Here is a 26392-nt window from a genome sequence, read left to right as displayed (position 1 = left end):
TTGTCTCCACTAGGATTTTACAGCAGGATAGCCCATAGGGTTGCCAACCCTCCAGAATTGTCATGGAATCTCTAGGAATTAAAGATTAATCTTTAATTAAAGACAATGTCATGTTATGAAACCTCCAAGAATTCATCCAACCAAAGTTGGTAACCCTAACAGCCCATGATAAAAACACTTTTTTTTGTTTTAGCAATTATGACAATGCCTGTTATGCTATGTACCAGAACTTCATGGCGATATTGCTAAGATGCTTGTTGCTCCAAAAATGCAGGACCTTTACTCTTGGGCTGCATTATGTTAGCAAGCCATTCTGATTTCATCCACACTATTAGGCAGTGATAAACATACATACTAGTCAGTTCATTACATAGTTCTGGGAACTTTGGCTGTGTATACGTTCTGCATTGGTGATGGCAATTTCTATACATCATTTCTGTTTTGTTCAATTTTAACTGAGATAACTCCAGCCAAAAATAAAACTAAGAATGCTACTTAGGCTATCCACTAGGCTCACAGATTATAACAGCATGCCGCAAGGGTCTACTTTAACATTTCCCAAGTACCTTTCTTGCTTTATATATAAACTGTTCAATGGAGAGTTTTTGAATGAGACTTCTCACAGCTACTGACTTCCAAATCATTAGGATTTTAAATACAGCTATTTTATAAAACCAGTAAAGACCCCTGACGCTAAGGTCAGGGTGAACACTGCTTCAAAACATTTTTGTTACTGTTTATGTACAATTGCATCCCATGATGAATACATTAGTGGTATCAAAGCAAGGTGGGTAGCAGCTGGATATCTGAAGAACAATGTTATTAAGGAAGCTTGCTGCTATTTAATTTTTCAAAGCTGAGCAGGTTTGGACCTAAGTAGTATTTGGATGGATAAACCATCAGTAATTACATAATGTTTACCTGTGCTGATGTGACTACAGTGGTTGACATGTATGATTATGTACATTAAATGTTCTAAAAATTTCTACATATTGAATTGAGTTGCACGACTCATTACTGGGTGCCCTTAATTGGTCCCAGGATAAGCATTGGTCAACTAAGGGGCAAAGATGGAAGTGAGCACCAAGTGTGATCCAGAGGAACCTGAGTGGAGCAAATGCTTCCATTCTGTAACTGATCCCGTCTGTTTCTGAGGGAAGAATTGTTATGTAGTTAAAGCACACAACAAGATCAACATTCTATTCTCAAGTATCAGGGGGTAGCTGTGTTAGTCTCTATCCACAAAAACAACAAGGAGTCCCATGGCACCTTAAAGAGTAACAGATTTATTTGAGCATAAGCTTTCATGGGTAAAAACCCCAATAAATCTGTTAGTCTTTAAGGTGCCACCGGACTCCTTATTCTATTCTCAGCTGCACAACAAACATATCAAGTGGCCTGGGACAAGCCACTTTAACTCTCTCTGCTTCTGTTTCCCTGATTGTACAATAAGGTTAATACTTCTCTACTTCACAGGGTTTTCAGAGGTACAGGGCACCTACAGCTCCAACTTAAGTTAACGGTGAGTGTTCAGCACCTCTGACAATCAGAATCTAATCCTTATAAATCCCTTGAAAACACTTTGTTGGAAGCCATTATAGAAGGTACAAAGTATTAATCTAGCTTCTCCTTCCCCTTGGATATTTATGCCTTTATCTGTGCTGTTTCTTACCCTCATTGTGTCTTTGTACACTCCTGGTTTTTATTCCAATTCACCATAAAATACACTTCTGCTGTTCAGCCTTTCAATGATAACCCAAATAGACAATATTTTAAAATTACTGGACACTCAACCTGTGTGTCTTTTGTGTCTGAATTTGTCCTCTATGTTGGTTATACTAAAGCTTATTGGGGTAGGGACTGTGTAGTCTGTGAGAAAAGCACCAGGCATGTCAATGAATAATAATAAAAAGATTATATATTTGGGAATGTGTTGAAAACCCAAACTGTGTTTTTATACTATAACTACTATATGGAAAGTGATTCTCTGAGATGCAAGGAAGGAAAGGACAATGACCTATAAGTAAGCAATTGTAAAAAAAAAAAAAAAAAAAATTATAAAGGTCATAATCCTGCCCCATACTCCTTCTGGAAGTAAGAAAGCCCAGAAAAGAATAGAAGCACAGTAAGTCTACTGCAAGTCGGGGGATACGAGGACGAGAAAGAAAACTAAGGCTACAGAGAGGCCACCCCTCAAACTACCACACAGTAGAGTTCCACGATGGCACATTTGGACTACATGGAGCCCCATGTGAAAGGAGGCCTGAATGATTCTATAGCTGATGAAAAATAAGATTCTGAGTATTGGCCCTTTAAGACATGCTACAAATTGAGCATCCTACCACCCCATTCCATGCCCCTCTACTTATTGGGTGCCTCATCTGGTTATTTAGGCTTTGCCCAGGGGACCAAGAGCTGGCCCTAATAGAACTCTGTCCCCTTATTTGCTGTAGTAGAACAGAACTACAGAAGTTGGCCCATAAAATTTTAAGCTGCAGATCTGACCTTTTAGTTGTGTGAATCTTGGTGACATTTTTGTTACTGTATATTGAAAACAAACAGTACCGATTGTACATGTCTACGCAGTCTGGAATTTTATCTGTTCTTTTCTGAGGAAAGCTCAAAGGCTTTTGCCTCTGGAAACTGTTTTTAAACTATGAAGATCTTATAGCTGTTAACTTTTATTGAATTTAATTCCCTGGTGAAGTCCTTTCTCCTTAGGATTCAGATGTTGCAGAGTTCTGCAGCTGTACGTATAGCAACATGACTGTAACAGTCACCAGAAGTTCTGAGCAGCAAGGGGTTGTAGTAATAAATGAATCCTGGCCTAGTGGTCAGAGCCCTGGACCAGACTCAAGCGACTTGGATTCTATTCCTGGCACCGCCACTGACCTGCTGGATAACCTTGGGCAAGTCACCTCTCTTGCACCTCAGTTTCCCTATCTGCAAAGTGGACATAATGATACGGACTTCCTTTGTAATGTTGAGATCTACAACTAGAAAGTGTATAGAAGATCAGGTATGCCTGCAGAAATATATCTGAAGTAAAACTTTAACCGCTTACTTTAAACCCTGGGGGGATGAGCACTACAACAGTTCACAGTGGGGCAGCCACTGACCTTTTCTCTTTATAGCTCATCAGCAATACTCAGTCATTTCTACAAGATGAGGAACATTGATTTAATGGAGAAAATAGGAATGGAATACCATTTTCTGAAGTGCTACTAGGGTTTTGCCCACTCTTCCAGTAATGGCTCACAAGGGGCAAAGTTCTCTGACCCATGCTGCAAATCCTTTGCATTTTCCACATTTGTTCCATGCACAGCATTTCCACTGACCACACTGGGAGTTCTGAGTGTGGAGAGAATGCAAACTAAGCAATAAAGCCACAGTGCGGACCAGAGAACAGAATCTTTAGCATAACATACTGGTAAAAAAAAAAAATGCTTATTTATATCAGCTATATATGCAAACCATATTACAAAGGGCTTGTGAATGCCCCCTTGGAGATCTGTGGATTCTAATCCCATTTTAGGTTAATGTGAAGATGAATTTGGAGATATCCTGCTAGTCCCACTATTTACATATGTTACCATACATGGTTGTCACAGCTGGGAGTCCCTACTTATGAGTCACCGAGGCCTGGAATAAAAAATATTGTAGGTCAGGATTGAGGGGCATTGACATAGCTGTATGGGTGATACTTGCATAGGACCTGCTGTAGGACATTAGTTGTTGGTCATTTACACTAGCACTGAAATCCATTAGAACAGAGTAAAAATGCAAGTTTCTCTCAAGCAATTTAGTATCATTTTTGGAAAGTTCTGTATATTGAGCATACACATTATTTTAAGAATAGAACAGAATCAAGCATAATTTGGGCAAAAGAAAATGCATTTTACTAAGAAAATAGAAGACCAGAACACACATCTCAGTACAATTACAATATTATAAAAGGAAAAAAAAAGAAACAATTCACATTTCAACACAATTTTTTTGTTTCAGCTGACCCTGACCCTCCTGAAATCAATCAAATCCTAGATTGAATTTGACATCCTAAAGATTCCCTTTGTCTAGACTAGAATTGTTCACACAAGAACTCCCAATATAGAGTGATTTCTTTACCTCGTGTTTGAAATAGACAACAGTTAATTTTGCTATTTATTTTATTCCAGAAAAGCAGGCAGATCTACTGTGTGTAGTCTGGAGTAGGGTTACCACATGTTAAGTTCCCAAATAGAGGACACTACCAGGGGAAGGAGAGTACAGTTTCTTTTTACTTTGAATATCTAACATTTATAAACAATATCTAACATTTATAAATAGCCTCAAAAATAAATGTAAATCAAATTTAAATGTACCTTTTTACATGCACGCCTTTTCTACTGCCTTCTTCCTGTTGTGCCCATGCATATTCCTCTGTAGAGCATATCTTTCTCAGCACTGGCTGATTGCTCAGCAAGCAGCCATGGAAGTCTTTGCAAGATGTGTGCCTGAAGTTGCACTGTACAAGCAGAATCCCTTTCAGCAACTCAGTCAATACCACGCCAGCCTTACTTCTGTGCTGCTGCACTGCCTTCAGAGCTAGGCACTCGAACAGCAGCCACCACTCTCTGGCTGCCCAGCTCTGAAGGCAGCGCCGCCACCAGCAGCAGCACAGAGGGTGGCAAACCAGTAAACATGCATGTCACTGTTAGGGCACGCCAGGAATTGCAGTTCTACCAGAACTGATGTTGAAAAAAGGATGAGCAAGGAAAAATCACAGACATTTGTTCGTATTTCAAAAGTCTGCCCGGATGGAGATTGGTGGACCAAAAAAGAGGTCATGTACGGGAAAACCCGAATGTACGGTAACCCTAGTGTGGAGAGTAATTCTGATTTCCATTTTTATTATAAAGGAACTTCTTTAAGGACAGATGAGCAAAATTCTGAAAAAACAATTGAATGCCTATATAACACCATGGTTTGTGCTCCATGAGAGGCCTTGATCCTTGCTCCCATTGAAGCCAATGATAAAACTCCTCCTGACTTCAATTGTGCAGAATCAGGCTCTAAAAAACAGGAAAATCAGGAAGGTTATGCAGGTAAAACTCCTTACTGAAGTCAATGGGAGTTTTGCTTCAGTAAGGATAAATAAGACCTGCTGAATTTGCCTAGATCTTTTAATGCTAAAAATGTTTTAAAACTGCCTCAGTTAATTTTACTGATTAGTTTATAAGAAGATAGTTTCCAGTGTAATGGGAGACTTCTCCCCCTTCCCTCAAAACTAAAATGGAAGGGACCTTTCTCATTCCCAAAGTGCACTCTACAATCATCCAGACTCATAAAAATTGCTCCTTAAAGTGTATTTCTAGTCTGAAGTTTTCAGAAATGTTCACTATTTTGTGTCTCTGTTTGGGTGCACAACTTTGGACACCTCAGGCCTGATTTTAAAGCTGCTGGAAACATGTGGCTCCCACTAAAGTCTGAAACTTTTGTTGAATGTAAAAATGACATTTTCTTACTCATTAAATCCAGTCCATGTGTATGTTCAGCAGATCTGACTCTGAATAGTAACTTTTTATTTTTTTAATGGTCTTTGCACCTGCTGGTCCACCACAGCCAATGGAGCTAAGAGAAAATGAGCTGGATTCTATTCCATTTTATGTATCAGCAACACAACTGGTACAAAAGTTCCAGTCAGCTACACCTGTACAAGCCTGTTGAAGGCAATGCGAGTTCACAGTTGAACGTGAAGACACAATTCCCCCAGCAGACGCTTTATTAGACTTGAAGATCATGCACAAGAAGAGATGACTCTAAGCTCCCTGGCTGTGTGCGCATGGGCTGGTAGTTAGAAAAAAAACAACTTTCTACCTGTACACTGAGCACATTTGTTTTGGTGTCAGAGAGATAAATATGGAACCTCATGAGGCCATGCTTAGTCATTTTTCAGAAGAGAACTGCATGTAAAGCCATCTGTACACAGTATGCTAAATTCCCTCCAATGCTTACATAGGTGCATAGGGTTTGGACAGCTAGCAAGTCAAACAGCTGCCATGAACATAGGTTTTAAATCAGCACCAAACACTGTGCTTCAGAAGGTAACAGCAGCAAGAAGAGGCCTATTGCATGCTGGGGTGGTCCCATATGTGCCATCCTGACCATTTGTAGGCACTGAGATATTATGGAGACATGAATGTTAGAAGTACCTAGATAGGTCAAGATGGACAAATACACAGATATAGACGGATGACTCTTCTACCAGAGGCATGTTACAACAGCATTAAGCTGGAGATGCTACTGGTTTGGCATTAATGCCCAGATCTGTTTTTGTATGTTCAATCAATAATTATTTGCTAGTTCGATGATTTCCCTTTCTCCAGCATTCATCATACGATAAATAGATGTAATGTGCAAGACTGATGTTGTGAAAGTTCTTATACAGCATTTGTGGCAGTTGTGGGCATTATATAAAAAAACAGAGAGCAATATGATTTGTAAACTTCGGTGTATCATTTACAATCATGAGACTATTAGAGTCTGAATTTTTTTATTCTCACATTTCATACCTAAAAGACTGCTAGATGACAAAATGAAATGATATTAAGAGCTTGATCCTGCACTAATAAAGTAAATGGTAGCAGGACCAGGACCTAAATGAAAGGAGATAGTTGCCTTTTTGTGCCTACTTAAAATCCAGTCTGAGCTGAGATACATGGTTGTATCTGTATGACAGCAATGATGCCACTGTTAACTTGGCAAAAATCCAATTCTCTCACAGTAATATTCCTTAAAGAACAAGACTACTGTTTAGTAAAAAGGAGCCCTTGTCCTTTTTCCCTTCATTACATTTTCACACGAAAAGAGTTAACGATAAAAACCTGCTAGAAAAAGTACAAAGAACAAATTCATCTGCTTAGGGCAAACAAATTAAATACTGATGCGGGTGAAATGATACTTCACTTACAACATTTTCCCATTAAAGCATGTAAAATGCATGGAACATCATGCAACATCCTAATATGTCTAAAACAAATGTATGTGGCAAGTTACACTTTTGTATTAAACAGATTCAACATTGGGCTTTCACGCACAGTTGTTAGCCAAAAGTAGTATAAAATATACAAAGCTTTCAAATGCTTTTTATTGAGCATGTATATTTTCAGGAGACCACGTGGGTGAGCTAATATCTTTTATTGGACCAGCTTCTGTTGGTGAGAGAGACAGGATTTCAAGCTACACGGGGCTCTTCTTCAGGTCTGAAGTGCTCTGTGTAACCTCGAAAGCATGCCTCTTTTCACCAGCAGAAGTTGGTCCAAAAAAGATATTACCTCATCCACCTTGTCTCGCTAATATCCTGGGAGCAACTCAGCTACAAACACCACTGCAAACATGTATATTTTGTGAAGTTAGGCCATGTTCTCTTAGTCTTTTTCTTTTTTTTAAGTGCACATTCCTTTCACCTGTAACACAGATGTTTCCCTCCTTTGTTCTCTAAAGGACCGATACTGGTCCCATTGATGTGAATGGGAACACAACTGGGACCAATCCTGGACGGAGCTCAGCACCCTCAGCTCCATTGCCTTTAATGGGTGCTTAGGATCCTCAGCACCGTGTCAGAAGTGCTTAACACTGTATAGGACAGGGAGTGGAGGAGAGTTAAAGCATTTCTTCTGTGTGCACAAGTCACTGGGAGCGTATGCAGATTGAGGACAGGATCAGGCCCTAAGCAATGATTTTTAAAGAGAAGTATGTGCCTATTCTGCACAATTCAGTGCTATAGAATGCAACACCAGTGATAAATTTTTTTTTCTTTGGATTAAGATCATTTCCTTTATTGATAATTGTGTATAACTACCCTTGAAAATGGTTGCAAAGCAAAATCAGAATTATGTTAAAATATGAAGTTGAACACTATGGGGTTTCCTTTCTGGATGACAGATCAGTGAATTTTCAATAGTTTAATTAATGCTCTCAGGCAGTTTGAATGAACTTATTAAATATGATAATGCATAGAATCTCTCTCATCCCTTTCAGCATGTATTTAAAAATAATAAAAAGGAAGAATGAAGTGCATCCAAAGTAGGATTACCTGAGCTGGTATCTCAGTCACAAACAGAAAACACAGTGGTGGTAAATTATATGTATAATCTTAGGCCCCGGTTATGATCCAGCGATAACTGAACAACAAAACCTGGTCACAAGTTAAAAGTTGCAAGTTAGATGAGATCTGTGTACTAGTAACTAAGTTAAATCCCTGGACTTCCATGATCCTTACCCAGTTGCAGAGACATAGTCAGATCCTACCTACATTAGAACTTTGAAGCATTCTGTATCCAGATCAGGAAACAACTGTATTTTAAATATGTCTTCTGTTTCAGTTATAGATCTAGTATAGACAGGGACAGACTCAGACAGGAGAGCTATGCTCCCTCCTCTCCTTTTCAATGGCTTCTTGTATCTCAGACGAAGTTTCAAAAACATTCACAGCTGGTCAATGCCACTACAAGTCACTTTTGAGCAATGTAATGCTCTTGGCTCCTACAGATGAAGGACAGCAAGAAAATAATGGAGTATGTTTTGCAAAAACAGGAAACCTGGTCCACACCTTTATTAGAAGTCCCTGCCAATTTTTTTCTGTGTTTTGGCTGACAGTATCAGCTGCTACCCTTACAGCCTAGGGCAACAGCCTACTGCGGTCAGTCAATGCCACTCTTGAAGGGCCTAATTTTCAGAAGTGCAGAGTACCTACAGTTCCCATTGACTTTAAATTGTGGCTGCTCAGCTCTTCTGAGAAATAAGGCCCTAAATGGAACTATGTATGTTTTTATTTAGTCACAAGGTACAACCTTCCCCCAATAGCTGAGCACACAATCTCTGCAGTCATTGCTGACCCAGGATACAGAAGACTCCTTTTCAACACATGCCATGCCCTGAGGGCAACATATGGAGTGCTTATTTTTTTCTTTGTTAAATTCATATTTTCACTGGAAGGAGTGGGGAAATGTTTGTTGCACGTTTACTTTAATACAATGATGCAGAGTTCCACTTACACACAAATAACTCATTCTCAATTCATGCTTTGGTGATATTTGAGTTTTCAGAAGACCTGGCAGTTATTTTCTGTACTAAATAAATAATGATCCCAGAATAAGATTCAAGTTTAAACTAACTTATAAATACACTAGAAAGCAAGCATCGCAAAAATAGATAAAAAGGCATTCTTTGTAAAAAACACCATGTGCGTGTTGGTCTTTTTTATAGATATATAAATTGCGAACCTCATAATTCACAAAAAACACAACAACGTAGAATTTAGAGCCACCTCCACGCTCCGTGTTTTACCAAAACCTCAGTATATTGTCAAGTAATTTTCCCATCACTGCTTTTTCCAAATATCACAGCCTTCTCGCCTCACCTAGTTAAAATCCACCGCAAACTCTACTTTTCTTCCTCTCACCTTTTGCTCTTAAAAAGATTAAAAATCAATCAATCAATCCATGTTTATTTTAAAACCATAACAGAGTAAGCAATAAAAGGATGGGGGGGCTGTGCACCCGCTTCAAGGGGATATGGTAACTGTGCTTCCTCCTGTGCATTCGTTTGCCATGGATATAACGTCCGTAAATTTATTCCTGTATCTGGATCTTGGCTTCTAGCCTGTCAGTTCAGCCAGAAGAGGTATTTATTTCTGCCATTGTTCCTTGACACAGCGAAACTCCAGTAAAGCACACAGTGCCCTTTGTCTAGTCTTACATTATCCCTTCTCTGTTGGGGATGGTTTTAACAACGTCACAGACAACCACAATAGCCACATTCTGTGTTTACTAACGTACAGAACTGGATTTCACTCAGACAGTAGGTGGGGGAAACGAGAAGGAATCCAAACAACAATACCCACGTCAAATTCAGGGCCTTCAATGCAACAGAAGGCTAAGCCTGAATGAATCAATGAGAAAAAAAGAACTAACCTAGCAATGATCTGGCCACAACTTCTGATTTCATATGGAGTAACTTGATAGAAATTAAATTAATTCACATTATGTGGTTTGAAGAGGAACAAGGGATCGATTGAAAACTTTTGAAAGTCAGACTTTTCGAGTCTTCTATTCACACTGAGCTGCTGGGAGTCTATCAAGCGAAGACTGCAGGAAACATGCAGTCAAACCACTGGAAGTGCACATATCAACAGCTGCCTGCAGCACCCACTGTTCCAGCTTTATCAGTAACAGAAAAAAGAAGAAAGAGGGAAAATAATCTTTGTTCAAAGCACCAAGTAGATCTGTTTTGGAGTCACTTCTGGTCAGTGATGGGTCACCTGGCTCTACAAACTCCGCACGTGAAAACAAAGGATGTAAGTTCTAGGAAGAACACAATGCTGAGAGGTTTTCTTAAAGTAACAGAACCTTAAAAAGAAAACAAATCAAAACAAATCAAACCAGATAATTTCTGAGTTCTGCAACTAAACTGAACCACCTGTAGCTTCCACAACTCACTATAAAGGATTCTGTAGACTGCTTTATAAACTGAACCCCAAAAAGTAGAATAATCTGCAATAGTTTACCTTCTTTTGCTTAGATAAAAAAACCCACTATGATGTGATTATTTTCAGACTTTTCAAGAATAACTTTTTTCAAACTAATTCAAAATTTTTTCTAATAATAAATTCCATACAACGATTAAACTGTAGCGTACAAATATTGTTGCAAATTTCAAATGTGCACACAACACTGGCCTCCCCACAGCCAAGAATTTACAAAGCATGACCACTGAATAGAGTGGCTGAATGAAGCATGGAAACCTGGACACATGTAGCTTTGTTCTGCAGATGGAAAAGAATCTGCCATTTGGATACATTTGGCCTTTTTTCTTGACAGATTCTTTCTGTGATGCCACAATTCATTTTTGTGATGACAATGAAGAAACTAGACAGAAGACTTCTTATTAAAAAGCAAAAGCAAATATCTTGGCAATCAGCAATGATGAGACGGAGAGATATAGTTCATTATCATTTTTCTGTGGCTAAAATACCATTTAAAAATTCTCTGGTGTGAGGAGGGCTCTAAACTTGAGTTACAGCATTACTGTCATTTAAATTAACTTTGGACAGCTATATCATTCATGAGATGTGAGTCATCACCAATATAGTTTAATCAGATTCTTATGGGAAAATCTGTCACGCAGGAAAATGAGGGGGTGGAGGGGAGACAACAAAATGAGGAAAAATAAGTTACAAGTTGCAAAAGTCATTATCGTAAATTGGTCTGAAAAGAATTCCCTGCAGAGTAGAAGACAGCACCCGAGGAGTGCGATCTTTTGTATGTCAGTGCATTTCAGATGGTTTTGCCGTAGCCAGAGGCCAGTCATACACGTCTGGCATGAAGGATTCATATTCGTAGCTCCAAACCTTTGATCGTATATATTGGTTCTTGTCTGCAGGTTCAGGGTAATGGAAAGCCATGTTGTTTGCGTACATAAATTCCATAACCTGAAAAGTTAAATCAATCAATGTACAGTTTGTGCCTGTTAATACTTATTTGGATGGTATACTACGAAAACAGAACAGAACTTCAGCTAAGCTAGTGAAATTAGATGTATTAAAAAAGGCTTGGTCAAGGATAGTAGATAGTGTCAAATAAAAATCACATTTCTGATTTTTTGTTTACCTCCCACTATTACAAGTATCCCCTATGCAAGGAAAAGGGCAGGGTCTCATTCTAGTGCTCACAAGAGAGTGTAAAAAGGGGGCCTGGTTTACATATTGGCTGGTGCACGAAGTCCCTAAGAAGGCATGATTGGCAGCCAAGAAGTAATGGCCAGCTCCCCAGATCGTTTGTGTATATGCTACAGACCTGCAGGATGTGCAATGTGCTGGTCTGGGTGCACTCTACTTCTGGAAGGCAGCAGAATGCTCACCCAGCTTGGATCCGTCCCCTGAGCTCCTGGCCTGGTGCGGAAAATTCGAGGAGCACAAGACACGCATGCCACTATCCCTGCTCCCTAGGGAAGTGCAGATGAGGGAAGGATTTTGTACCTCTGTTCTTTTCAAAGTGGAGAATAAATTTGGTTTTTTGACACAAGAAGTGGCACTTTTATACTCTCTCTCTCATATTAGCAATTCCAGAAGATCTTATATACTAAAAAGATTGCTACGATACCTTTGACATCTTATGCAGTGGGATTAACTGCTCTAAAGAATGTTTGATACACAATAATCAAATATTTTTCTTTGCATCCTTTCAGCTGAGGTAGGAACACACACTTCGAATGCAGCCATAAGGCAAAATCTAACATTCAGGTGAAGTATCATTATGCATACTTCTTGGGCACCCATGAAGCCACAAGCTACTTAAAGCATCAACACCATCTAGGAGAATGACAAACTATCCTCTTTGTCTCATATTAAAGCCAGTTACTTATGGGACCACTCTGCAACTCATAAGTTAGGCAAAGGCATGCTGAAAAAAAATAGTGCAATATGACCTAAAGAGTGTATGGCTTAGCCTCATTTTGACTTCTGGTGTCAATGAGTTCCAAAGCTGGTGGCCCTTGACCGAGACTACTCTGTTCCCATGAGTTCAAATCTGGGCTTCAAAAGCTAGAGAATCCCTTACAGGCAGAACTACAATAGGTTATGATAGAGGAAGAAACATTCTAGTTCTTTTAAGACTTTAGAAATAAGGACCAGAATCTTTTAAGGGACCTAGAACTGGAATGATGTCAAAGAAATCAAAGGAACAAAGTTTTGTCTAGTGATCATTACCAGCATATAAATAAACTAATATTTCACAAATCTCCCTTATTATAGCAGAATCATAAACATGTAGGTCTAGCAGGGACCTCAAGAGGTCTTTTCTCATCATACTGCACTGGGCAGGATTAAGTATACTTAAGCCATCCCCGACAAATGTTTGTCTAACCGGTTCTTAAAAACCTCCATTGATGTGGGATTCCACAATCTCCCTAGATAACCTGTTCCATTGCTTAACTGTCCTTATAATTAGAAGTTTTTGCTAATATGCAACCTAAACTGACTCTCAACTTGCTGCAAACTAAGCCGACTACTTTTTGTCCTATCCTCAATGGATGTGGAGAACCACTGATCGCTGTCCTCTTTATAACAACCTATTACATATTTGAAGACCTACCAGGCCCACCCTCGGCCCTCTCACTTTTCAACCTTTCCTTATAGGTCAGGTTTTCTAAACCTCTTATTCTGTTGCTCTCTTCTGGACTCTAATGTGTTAACGTCTTTTTAAAAGTGCAATGCCCAAAACTGGCATAAAACTCCAGCTGAGGCCTCACCAGTGCAGAGCAGAGCAGAGTGGGACAACTATCTCTTATGTCTCACATACCACACTCCTGTTACTATATTCCAGAAAGACAACATTTTTTTGCAATAGCATCACATTGTTGGCACATATTCAATTTGTGATCCTCTTTAATCCCCAGATCCCTTTCAGTGCCTAGTCACTTATTTCCCATTTTATATTTATGAAGTTGATTTTTCCTTCCTAAGTGTACTACTTTGCACTTTTATCAATAGCCTGAACATTAGTCTGTTCTTTTTTGTCCCAAATATCATGCTATAGAGCTTGGGAAGTTTATATAATGTACAGTGTATCTTTTCACATAGGCCAATGCTATCCACTTACTTTAACAGCAATGCAAATAGAAACTTCTTTGATGTTGGACAGTGGTGGATAAAGCCTTCCTTGGGCAAGTTCCTCATTAGTTAACTGGTCTGTCAATGCCTGTATTAAAAACAAATATTAGCAATTTATTGACCCTTCTCAGGAGGCAATGCATCACTAAGCTGCAAACAGAGGAATGTGTTTGTAAGTTCTTATTGGTACAGCTTACCTGAAATACATATAAAAGTGCATGGTATAAGTCAGCCAAAGCCTCAAAAATTACTATAAAGATGCAGGCTGCAATCTGTGTCCAAAGCAACAAGCCTCTCACTTATTATTAGATTTTTTTTAGCATCTCAGCTGAAGTCAGATGTTTCTTTGCTGAAGTGTCAACATCCCAATGTTAATGACAGTAAATAGGTAAATTACAAGGGAGCCACCTGCACTGCAGGGTTGGCCCATTGAACATGGATGCACAGAATGATGGATCCCATCATTCCACTCACTTCCAAATAAAACAACATAAATAAGTAAATATAAAAAGGAGAGGGGGAGATGGAAAAGCAAACAGACAGACAAAAGAAGCTGCAGAAGGTGATAGAAGAACGAAACAGAAATTACAACAAAGATTGGACGGAGCCGCTTTGTTTGCAATAAAAAAGAAAAAACACACAATAAAAACCACACACACTGTATTTCAGAGTTTAAGGCTTTTTTCCTTTCTACCTTTGTTCTGTCTTGTAGCTGCTCTCCCCTCGGGCAACCCTAAAAAACCCTGACTACAAATTCTCCCAGTAACATCATCCAACCATCTTATGGATCATTTCCCCCGCCTAAAGTGCAGAGGCTCCTGCTGGCAAATCAAGTCCATAAAGTTGGACTGCACATGGCAACGTAGAGAGATAAAAGAACATCAACCCTAGAGCTGGTCAATAAATGGGGTTCTCCTCTACCTCTGTGGAAAATCTATTTTTTTTGGTGGAAATTTGAGAACCAAAATATTTTGGCCAAACATGTTAAATATTTTGATTTGGAAATGCTGCTGCAGTGCCTCATGTGTCCATTCTCCTCCACAGTCCAACCTCCCTCACTGATCTCCCATGATGCACCACCTCCCCTTTTGGAGAAGGGACGTGGTGCATCATCAGAATCCCTGGCTACAGTGCAGCACAAGAGACATAGTCCAGCCAGAGAGCACAGCCCATAGAGGAGAATGGGAACACAAGGTAACCAAACTACAATTCCCATGAGGCACTGCAGCTACATTTACAAATTGAAATATTTCAAAAAATAAAATTTTTGTCATGAGCAGACATTTCCCACAAAAAATATTGATAATCAAAACCCAATTTTCTACTGAAAAACCGGAAAATTTTTGATCAGTCCAACTCAGCCCATCATGTCAAAGGGACTGACTTCGCCTTTCAAAAGCCATCATCTATGTTTGAACACATACCTTTGCAGCCTCAAGGAAGACCTTATCACTAATATGCCGAACACTGCTGAGGACTACAGCCAGAGCCACACCTATAATACAATTATTGATAATATTATGATAAAATCATTTTTAATGTGCAGCCCCATCATTGACATGGTACAAGAAATGCAGACAAGCCATAAAATAAAGTATTTCAGATTTATGGATAGGATTTTTTTAACCTCCTCTGTCAAGTACCAAAAGATTCATAGCAAAGGAGAGAGAGAAGTACTAATTTTGCTACATAAGCATAGACAGACGGTGGAACACTCAAGTGCTGCACTGGACTTTTTGCATTAATGAGCAAAACTCTTGGTTCATACATTCACTTTAATTGAATGTTAAAACACAAGTTCTTAAGACTAGTTACTGGTGTCCTAGTAACATACCAGAATGTGCAACTTTGGGGGGGAATCCCATGATGCCTCTTTGCACTATTATCTGTGCAAAAGTAATTACAAGAACAGCATCTTTACGAAAGTCCCCCCCTCCCTGCCAAGAAACAATAAATAGGCCTTGGTTATTTGTATTTCTAAAAAGTAATCAAACTGAAACCTGCTAATTGTGCACACAGACAGCCTATGTCACCATGTATTCTGATCACTCGTCCTTGTCATATCACGTATCCTTAATGGCCTCCATTTATTTATTGTACTCACTTAAGTCTTGTCTTAAACTAGACTAAGCTCTTCAGGGCTGGGAAGGTCTCTTACTGTGTGCCTGTACAACGGAGCCCCAGTCCTGACTGAGGTCTCTAGGCAATGCTGCAATATTAGTAACAACTCTGAAATAATCTAATCTTAAAGTGGAAGAACAGAATTCTCTATATTACCTGGAAAAATATAGGCATTGTTTCCCTGGCCTGGTTTGAAGGATCGTCCATCTTTCAAAACCACATGCTCGAATGGACTGCCACTGGCAAACAAACACCGCCCCTGTTAAACAAGAGGGAGTCAGTCATTCACAGAGTCTGCATTACATGAAAATAAAGTCGCCACGAACGAGAGGCTTACCACACCACACTCACAGTCATCTAGGCCCCAATTCAGTAAAGATACTTAAGCAGGGATGCCAGAACAGGGGGTGACAGGGGACCATGGCCCCATCACCTTTAAAAGTGGGAAGGCGATGCCTTCCCACTTTTTACCAGCCATAGGGGTGAGCTACAGGGGGGTGAGGGGGGAAGGGGCAGAGAGTGAGTGAGTGGGAGGCAGGGTCTTGTGGGGAAGAGGCAGCACCGGGGCAGGGGCTCTGGTAGAAGAGAGGATGGGGGGGGGGAACACGGTTCAGGTGCTGGTGGGCCCCCCCACTTTTAGGGAGCTTCCTCCACTCCTGTACTTAAGCATGGGCATCATTTTTTCACATGCTTTAAGTCAGGGCCATGCAAGTGCCTTGCTGAATCAAAGCTCTACAGTCCATCCCCACGAAAACCAAAACTCCCACCAAACAACAGCCGGGAAGAGACAAAAATATTAGCAAGATTTCCTTCTGAGTTACAAACATCAGGAAACTAAAAGTAGAAAGCGTACACATCAGACTATGTAGGTTTCTAGGGAATGGAAGATTTCTACTTGTTTAAAAGATATTAATTCCTCCTAATAGCACACAGTTCTCTAGGAAAGTAAAACCTTCCATTGGGACTAATCACACGATTAAAGTAAATTATGATGATTAATTATTATTTCTATTGTGACAGTACCTAGGTGCACTAGTCATAGAAATGTAGGGCTGGAAGGGACACTGAGAGCTCATCTAGTCCATCCTGACAATGCCTGATAAGTGTTTGTCAGGGGTCCTCAAAGTTTTTTTATTGGGACCCCCTTTGAAAATATTTCAGGCTGTGATGACCTCCCCGCCCCCCATGCCATCTAGCTCTCAAGGCAGCGCCGCCACCAGCAAGAGTGCAGAAGTAAGGGTGGCAATACCGCAACCTCCCAGAATATGCTTGCGACTCCCTTTTGGGTTCGGATCCCAGTTTGAGAAACACTGGATGATGAGGATTCCATAATTTCCCTTGGAAGGTATTCCAGTGCTTAACTATCTTTATAGTTAGAAAGGTTTTCCTAACATCTAACCTAAATCTCCCTTGATACAGATTAAGCCTGTTACCTCTTGGCCTACCATCAGTGGAGGTGGAGAACAATTGCACAAATCCTCTTTATAACAGCCCTTAATGTATTTTAACACTGATCAATTCCCCTCTCATTTTTATTTTCTCAAAACTAAACATGTCCAGTTTTTATTAACCTTTCCTCACAGGTCAAGTTTTCTAAACTTTATCATTTTTGTTGCTCTCCTTTGGACTTTCTCCAATTTGTGCACATCTTTCTTAGAGTATGGTGCCAAGAATTGGACACAGCACTCTAGCTGAGGCCTCACCAGTGCAGAGCAGAGTGGGACAATTACCTCCAGGGTCTTATATAGAACACTCCTGTTAATACATCCCAGAATTTCATCTTGTGGATTTTCAGACCAATTTGCCATGATCATTTTGAATTTTAATCCTGTCCTTCAAAATCACTCCCAGCTTGGAGTCACCCGCAAATTTTATAAGCGCAGTCTCCACTCCATTAGCCAAGTAATTAATGAAAATATTGAACAGTACTGACCCAGGACAGATGCTATTCAATATTTTCATCAATGACTTGGCCAGGGCCCCGCTGTGCTAGGTGCTAAGCAAACATAAGACAAAAAGATGGTTGTTACCACAAGCAACTTACAATGTAAAATATAAGACAACAGGCTGATAGACAGACAGATGGGAGCACAAGGAAAGATTGAGACAATATTGGTCAGCATGATAGGCTGTGGTCTCAATATGTGCTTAAGTGCTCTGCTGCATCAGGGCCTCTAGAAGGAATGTGTTATGCAATTGATCCTCTCTTGCTATGAAGATGGTTTTAATGATTAAAAAATATTAAAAGTCGCCGAGAGGTTTGAGTGTGAAATCTGCTTGCCCTATGGTCGAGCAATCTCTCCCTCTTCCAGTTCAAACCGGAAAACTGAATGTCTGATAGCAAACTGTGAAAATAATAAAATTAAAAAGTTTACAGCTCCATATCAATCTCACACATGAGAACACATCGCCATGTATGCAAAAAGTTCTGATACTGTGTTTGAGCATGTGGACATATGCACAGTAATGGATTTTTTGACAGGTTTCAGAGTAGCAGCCATGTTAGTCTGTATCCGCAAAAAGAAAAGGAGTACTTGTGGCACCTTAGAGACTAACAAATTTTTTAGAGCATAAGCTTTTGTGAGCTATAGCTCACTTCATTGGATGCATGCAGTGGAAAATAAAGGGGGGAGATTTTATATACACAGAGAACATGAAACAATGGGGTGTTACCATACACACTGTAACGAGAGCGATCAAGTAAGGTGAGCTATTATCAGCAGGAGAGGGAAAAAACAAACAAACAAAAACCCCTTTTGTAGTGATAATCAAGGTGGGCCATTTCCAGCAGTTGACAAGAACGTGTGAGGAACAATACGGGGGGAAAATAAACATGGGGAAATAGTTTTACTTTGTGTAATGATACATCCACTCCCAGTCTTTATTCAAGCCTAATTTAATGGTGTCCAGTTTGCAAATTAATTCCAATTCAGCAGTCTCTCATTGGAGTCTGTTTTTGAAGTTTTTTTGTTGGAGAACTGCGACTTTTAGGTCTGTAATCGAGTGACCAGAGAGATTGAAGTGTTCTCCAACTGGTTTTTGAAAGTTATAATTCTTGACATCTGATTTGTGTCCATTTATTCTTTTACGTAGAGACTGTCCGGTTTGGCCAATGTACATGGCAGAGGGGCACTGTTGGCTCATGATGGCATATATCACATTGGTAGATGTGCAGGTGAACGAGCCTCTGAAAGTGTGGCTGATGTGATAAGGCCCTATGATGGTGTCCCCTGAATAGATATGTGGATGGAGTTGGCAATGGGCTTTGTTGCAAGGATAGGTTCCTGGGTTAGTGTTTTTTGTTGTGTGGTTGCTGGTGAGTATTTGCTTCAGGTTGGGGGGCTGTCTGTAAGCAAGGACTGGCCTGTCTCCCAAGATCTGTGAGAGTGATGGGTCGTCCTTCAGGACAGGTTGTAGATCCTTGATGATGCGCTGGAGAGGCTTTAGTTGGGGGCTGAAGGTGACGGCTAGTGGTGTTCTGTTATTTTCTTTGTTGGGCCTGTCCTGGAGTAGGTATTGCAGTTGTAAGAACGCTTGATAGAGATCTTGTAGGTGTTTGTCTCTTTCTGAGGGGTTGGAGCAAATGAGGTTGTATCGTAGAGCTTGGCTGTAGACAATGGATCGTGTGGTGTGGTCTAGATGAAAGCTGGAGGCATGTAGGTAAGTATAGCGGTCAGTAGGTTTCCGGTATAGGGTGGGGTTTATGTGATCATTGCTTATTAGCACTGTAGTGTCCAGGAAGTGGATCTCTTGTGTGGACTGGTCCAGGCTGAGGCTGATGGTGGGATGGAAATTGTTGAAATCATGGTGGAATTCCTCAAGGACTTCTTTTCCATGGGTCCAGATGATGAAGATGTCATCAATGTGGCGCAAGTAGAGTAGGGGCATTAGGGGACGAGAGCTGAGGAAGTGTTGTTCTAAGTCAGCCATAAAAATGTTGGGATTTTGTGGGGCCATGCGGGTACCCATAGCAGTGCCGCTGATTTGAAGGTATACATTGTCCCCAAATGTGAAATAGTTATGGGTGAGGACAGTCACAAAGTTCAGCCACCAGGTTTGCCGTGACATTATCGGGGATAGTGTTCCTGACGGCTTGTAGTCCATCTTTGTGTGGAATGTTGGTGTACAGGGCTTCTACATCCATAGTGGCCAGGATGGTGTTTTCAGGAAGATCACTGATGGATTGTAGTTTCCTCGGGAAGTCAGTGGTGTCTTGAAGATAGCTGGGAGTGCTGGTAGCGTAGGGCCTGAGAAGGGAGTCTACATAGCCAGACAATCCTGCTATCAGGGTGCCAATGCCTGAGATGATAGGGTGTCCAGAATTTCCAGGTTTATGGATCTTGGGTAGCAGATAGAATACCCCTGCTCGGGATTCTAGGGGTGTGTCTGTGCGGATTTGTTTCTGTGCTTTTTCAGGGAGTTTCTTCAGCAGATGATGTAGTTTCTTTTGGTAACCCTCAGTGGGATCAGAGGGTAACTTCTTGTAGAATGTGGTGTTGGAGAGCTGCCTCGCAGCCTCTTGTTCATATTCCGACCTATTCATGATGACGACAGCATCTTTTTGAGTAGGCGAAGTCAGGGTCAAAAGATGATGTAAACTAAACACAGAAAATACTTCTTGCAAAGCAGCAGAGGGCACCAAAGCATCACCATACTCGTATGAAATGCAAGAATAAGCAATAAGAGTTTATTGATGGTTTCTTCATGCTCTTAGGAGGTTTGTCTACAGATGCTCTCATTTAGTGTTATTTTAAAGTTTTCCATTTATAATGGTTAGGCCATTTCTGAAGTCAAGAAACCTAAAGGGCTGGGAGTGGAGGATTGGTAATTACAAGACAAACTCTAATAGTCAAATGACAAGGGGAACATTGAGTAATTTTGGATAATCAAGGTTTCGGCTAATAAAGGGAATTCTCTATGTAATTATTAAGTGTCAGAGAACATGACCCTGCTTAAGATAATGGTGAATTCTGGATAACTGAGATTGTACTAACTACACTTTAGATAAATAATTACTCTGAAAATGGACATAATATTGAGCGGGAAAATATAAACTGCCAAAAGTATTAGAAAAAATAAAGTTTGGAGGGCTGTAACAATTAAAATCCTTTTTCCATTAATCTGCAATATTTCACAGCCTTAACACTACAAACACAACAATTTAAAACTGCATGTGAATGGCAGATTATGGGAAATCATGAATAGAAATTAAGGCAGCCCCTATACTGGAGAAAAATAAAGATTCCCTCCCCACCTACCAAGGGCTAATTGTTTTGAGTACCAGCCTGACTTGCTTTTAGTGGTGTTTAGCTAAGTGAAAACACTTTAAACTGATCTACTGCACCTGGATCTACCCAGCACTATCTTGTGTTGGAAACTGACAGTGATAAAATGTTCCAGAGAATGCACTTCATCACTCTACATAAACACATGGGCAATTCCGTGGAGACAGCTGTTGTTGTGTAGACCTTCTCTAAAGTGAGAAACAGAACCTCATTCATATCATGTGTAGGTAAGTACCTCCTACAGATATCAATGGAGCTACACTGATTTATTGCAGCTGAAGATCTGGCCCTATCATCTGTTTCTGTTTACCTTCAATCTGAACTGTGAATTTAGAGTATTATATTTTATTCAACAAAATATTGCCTAATAAACATCTGAGGAATAACCAGTACACAAAGAATTAAATTGCCCCGAGGGACTAAACACCTTGCATATGAGTTCCCTTGTGTCGCAGAAATCTGGAATACAGTAGTCAAAATCCAGATTTGGTCCAGAGGCTTTTGTCTTTTACGAGAGCGGGCCTTTGCCCTTGCAAAGCCTCCGCTAGAGACCCACTGATCTGGGGGAGAACTAGCAAGCTATACTAGAATCTCAGCTTTCATTGGAGAGGCAAGGGGGAGAGGTAAGTTTCAAACCCTTTAGCCTTAAAATGTACAGCGTTATGGATCAATGTGATGATCAATAATGCTGAAAGGAACAAACCACAAATACACATTTCTGGAGCAGGAAGCACCTAAAGATCCCTGCACACACATTTTTACATAAATGAGTCACTTAAGGTTGGGATGTATTCCAAAGAACCATTTCACTAACCCACTCTGCTTCTAAAGTCCCCATGCTAGCCCTGTGGATAGTGGTAAGATCATACAGGACAGGAGTCAAAAAGGTTTAAATGGGAGGCATGGCAAAAAATTGTTTTGCAGGCCAGCTCAAAACTACTAAGGCCAACTCTGCCTCTGCTTTTTTTCTCCCCTATGTCTTCCCCCTTTGCCCAGCTCCTCAAAACAAAAAAAAAAGTCTTATGTGCACAATGCTTAAAAACTGTGCAGAAGGATAAAGGTTTTATTGGATTTTCCTTTATTAAATGCAAATACTGGGCCTGAACTCACTCACACTGGGCTAAGTTAGCTGTAGCAGCACTGAAATCAGTGGAATTACAAAATCGAGAGAGAGAGAGAGAGAGAGAGATCAAAATCAGTCCGCTATGCTTAAATTTTAAACGTTTGACCAATTCAAATATTAGGAAATTCAGTGCCGAGTATGAGCCTTGGGCTGTACAACACAAGCAAAGACATTCCCTGTTCTGAGGACCTGATTCAATATTAAATAAAGACTGCTTTAATTAACTATTTCCAGGTTGTAGCTGGTTTCTGTCATGACTATTACATAAAATAACTGTTTCTTTAAAAACAAAAGCTAAAAACAGTCTCAGAAAGACTCAGTCAAGGTTAGAAACACAAGTTACTCTCAGTAACCAATGATTACACTTCAATATTGTTTCACCTGCCAAATGTAATAATTTAAAATCAGAGCTGCTTTTTAATGTATACCAAGACAAATATGCATTTGAAACTGGAAGGTAATGAGCAGTTGTATTCTTTACAAGGAGAAATTCCAAGTTTAAATGCTTGGCGTTTTGCACTCTTAGATTACAGACAGAAAAACAATATATATGCATTGACATTTTTCATCATTAAGTACCTCTGTTAATGTATAAGCTTCCTCAGCAGTGCATTCAGCTTTCACTGTAGGGTTACTTAGTGCAAATATTATAGGTCTTTCATTGATGGAACCCATTGCTTTGATCACATCATGTGAAAAAAGCCGGCCAGCCCCTGCAACTCCTGAAGTAAATTGAAAGATACAAAAATTACAGTTACACATTTAAAATGGGACAATGATTGCAAAAACTTTATACTGTATATATTTATTTCTGATGTGAATCAAGATCATCACTGTTAAGGTCAGTCACACTCAGGAAAACCAATAAAAGGCTTTGAATAAATATTCATCATTCATTAAAGCAAGCGGTATCTAGAAAATGAGCTGTGGGAAACAATCTTGCACTGTCAGGAGATGCACAAGATGACCCAAAAGGTTTTTTCCATCTCTAATTTGAAATGCATTGCAAACTTAAACCCTACACTATTCAAACCCAGCGAAGACACTACAAATCAGTATGCTTGAATTTTCAAAGTTCAGCTATTTAGTTATTTATGAGGGGGGGGAAGAGGCCTTAAGAATGAGGTATTCCTCCTCCCCACAATCATTTTATACCTCAAACAGTTTAACACACTTGACATACATATGCACAAATACATAACAATGAATATGCACACTCCGACACAAAGACTCAGTCCAAAACCATATTTTTTCACAAAGTTATGTGCAAGGAAAAAATATGGAACTATAATAGAAGCCATTTTGCAGCCTTAACTATAGTGGTGGCTACTAGGGGCTGTTATAATTAACATGTACATACATACTCACACACATCCACTGACACAATGAATACTGGGGATCAGGGACTGGAGTGCAGAACATCTGCTTTGCACCAAATCGCTGGCAGATACTAGCTTAAGTCAGTGTAACCAGCCATGGGAAAAATCATTTCAGCATAGGGGGTATCGTGGTGACACAAAGTATGCAAAGCAGCTCCTACACCATCTCTCTCCCAGCTGCTGGGGTAGGAATGTGACAAGAGAAATGGGGGTAGCGGGGTCTACTCTATTTCTCACTGATCCGCAGCTGCAGCATCATTCTTTTGGACCACTGGCAGTCAGCGTAACTCAGACCAGTCTGTAAGCTGTTCTAAGCTACACCAGCAGACTAGCCAGCCCAGGATTGGAGTGGGGAGCAAAAAAAGGTCATGCCCCAGAGTTGCACTTTGAGCTCCTCAGTGACAGCAAGATAAAATTAACAACATATATTATCTAAGGAGTCTGAAATAAGTTTACTGACCAATAATAGCTGATGGCTGAAGTACATTCACCGCATCTACAAATGTCTTTGGCACCTGGTCTGGAGGTTGGTGCATAAATGGTTCTTGATTGGCGTCTACCTTTTGTTCTCGGCCCTAAAGATTTAAGTTGATTCCGATTGTGAGAAAGACAGGAAAGAGAATGGCAATGTGTACTGTGTTATTCCAAAGGCCTGGCAGACCCTCACCTGAACCAACAGGCCATATTTATCAAACATCCAAATTTTCTTATACGCTTCCTCTGAAGAAATACCGCTTTCCATCATAGCCATAACAATGAGGTTTGCAATTCCAAGAGCAGCCTGACAGATAAAGAACAAGTATTTGAAAATAAAGGAAACATCCATCAGTTTAACTTACGGTACTATGAAAACCATGGTACATTTCCTTCCAATATGGTAAGAACTAACAATTACATTCTCTCTCTCTCGCGTGCGCGCGCAGAATCATTAATTTTGGGGGCTAAACCCTGCCATTGTATACATGGGTCCATCTGCTTTATGATGTCTGTATGGGTAAAGTGAGAATCTGGCCCTTGAAAATTATCCTTTTGTAAATGTTAAACCCAAACTTCAATCTAAATAATAATCTTCTGTAAAGGGGCATTTCCTTTAATACAGTTCAGTAGGCCTCCCTCATACAAAGTTCTGTAAGAGAACACAAAGAACACCCTTTTTTACAGTTCTGTGGGGTTTAACTTGTATTGCACTAGAGACCATGGCAGAACTCACCTCTCCTGCTCCAAGAAACAAAACTTTATGCTCTGTGATTGCTTTCCCAACAACCTTCTGTGCTGCCAGCATTCCCGCTAAGGCCACTGCGGCTGTCCCTACAAAGGAAATAAAAATCTCTCAGGAGAGCTGAATAGATTGACATGACAGAACATATTGGGAGGGTGGGGGGGAAAGTTTTCACATATGTAGCAAGAGTCAGAAGTGAACATTTTACCCTGAATGTCGTCATTGAAGGTGCAATATTTCTCTCTGTATTTCCTCAAAAAACGGAAAGCATTATGATTCCCAAAGTCTTCGAACTGAATAAGTGTGTTATGGCCGTACCTAAAGAACAGAGCATGATATTTTATCAATTGACACACTAATAAATCAAAAATTCCTATATACACACAGAGTTGTTTAGGGCCAGATGCAGTCCTCAGGCTCTTCCTGGAAAACGGTTAAATACCATCTCTGTCTTATATATGTTTAACACAGAGGACAGGAGATGTGCCCATAAATCAAACACAAAGTCACTGGCAGAGCCAGGACTAGAATTCAGGTCTCCTGATTCATAGTCCTGTACTCTAGTCACTCGACTATATTCTCTCCTTATATAACATTTGAAAATGAAGCTGTGTGATGTTTCCCATGGCCCACTCCTTCTTGACAAATTTATGAGTAACTAATTCAATACCATACCTGTCTGTAATGGCTTCCATAAACTCATCAATCAGGTCATCATAAAGCTGTGAGCGGTCTCTTTTTTGGTACAGGCCCATGTAAAAAGGATCTTTTAATAGGGTCTATAAAGTAAACCAAAGATAGCAGCAGAATGAAATCATTCATTCAATATACACCCTCCAAAGTTCTAAGTGACATATTTCAGTCACTACCCAGAGATAAGATACTGAGAAGGATTTCATCTATCTTTCCTTCTGTGACTATTTTCACAGTTGAATTCCTAGCTAGCCATAGTCAGGGAGCCAGGAATTCTCTGATTCTGCAGCCATTGGAGCAAATACTGCAGAAATCCTGGGTTTTGGTGGCAATTCTCTGGATTTTGTAGCAGTCACCCACCATCTTTTGCTCCCTTTCTATTTCTCCCTCTGCTTTCTCCCCCAACTCCATCACTTTCACAAACTTGAATTCTAGCTGCCTTTGATGAGAATGCGTCACGTCTAATTGAGCTTGCAACTTAACTGGCCATGCGTGGGTCTAAAGTGTTTATGAAAAGAAACTGGTGGGGGGGCTGGAATAAGGAATCTTGGGAAACTGGGTAAAATGAAATACGCAGGAACAGAGGAGAAATTTTCTTTTAAAAAGATAATCGGGAAGTAAAATAAGCTGAAAAGAAAAATGGGGTACATTTTCAAAGGCACAAACTCAGACCAGTCTGTAAACTCTTCTAAGCTACACCAGCAGACTAGCCAGCCCAGGATTGGAGTGGGGAGCAAAAAAAGGTCATGCCCCAGAGTTGCACTTTGAGCTCCTCAGCCATAGCTGAGCCTGTATGTATTATACACATGATGCACTGAGCCCCACAGCCATTTTACACGTATTTTAAAATAGTGAACCAAATTCTGCTGTCATTTACCCCAGTGCAAATGCAGAGTAGCCCCATTAACTTATGTGGGGTTAAGC

The 26392-nt window shown here is 40.1% G+C and overlaps 1 protein-coding gene across 1 annotated transcript in view; it reads right to left on the bottom strand.

The window, feature by feature from the left end:
- Window positions 1-7330: 7330 nt before the first annotated feature.
- ME2 (malic enzyme 2) overlaps window positions 7331-26392 on the bottom strand; it is a 44812-nt gene continuing 25750 nt past the window's right edge. The window contains exons 7-16 of the mRNA XM_074952364.1: window positions 25451-25554; window positions 24984-25093; window positions 24767-24864; window positions 24224-24337; window positions 24017-24131; window positions 22757-22899; window positions 15926-16028; window positions 15073-15143; window positions 13638-13736; window positions 7331-11470 (exon numbers count right to left, since the gene is read on the bottom strand). Coding sequence (XP_074808465.1) covers window positions 11306-11470; window positions 13638-13736; window positions 15073-15143; window positions 15926-16028; window positions 22757-22899; window positions 24017-24131; window positions 24224-24337; window positions 24767-24864; window positions 24984-25093; window positions 25451-25554 — 1122 coding nt within the window. The 3' untranslated portion in view covers window positions 7331-11305. The remainder of the gene's footprint in view (window positions 11471-13637; window positions 13737-15072; window positions 15144-15925; window positions 16029-22756; window positions 22900-24016; window positions 24132-24223; window positions 24338-24766; window positions 24865-24983; window positions 25094-25450; window positions 25555-26392) is intronic.

The sequence above is a fragment of the Natator depressus genome, chromosome 5 (genome assembly GCF_965152275.1).
Source record: "Natator depressus isolate rNatDep1 chromosome 5, rNatDep2.hap1, whole genome shotgun sequence".
NCBI classification, from domain to species: domain Eukaryota; kingdom Metazoa; phylum Chordata; order Testudines; family Cheloniidae; genus Natator; species Natator depressus.
This window is presented reverse-complemented; position numbering and strand designations above follow the sequence as displayed.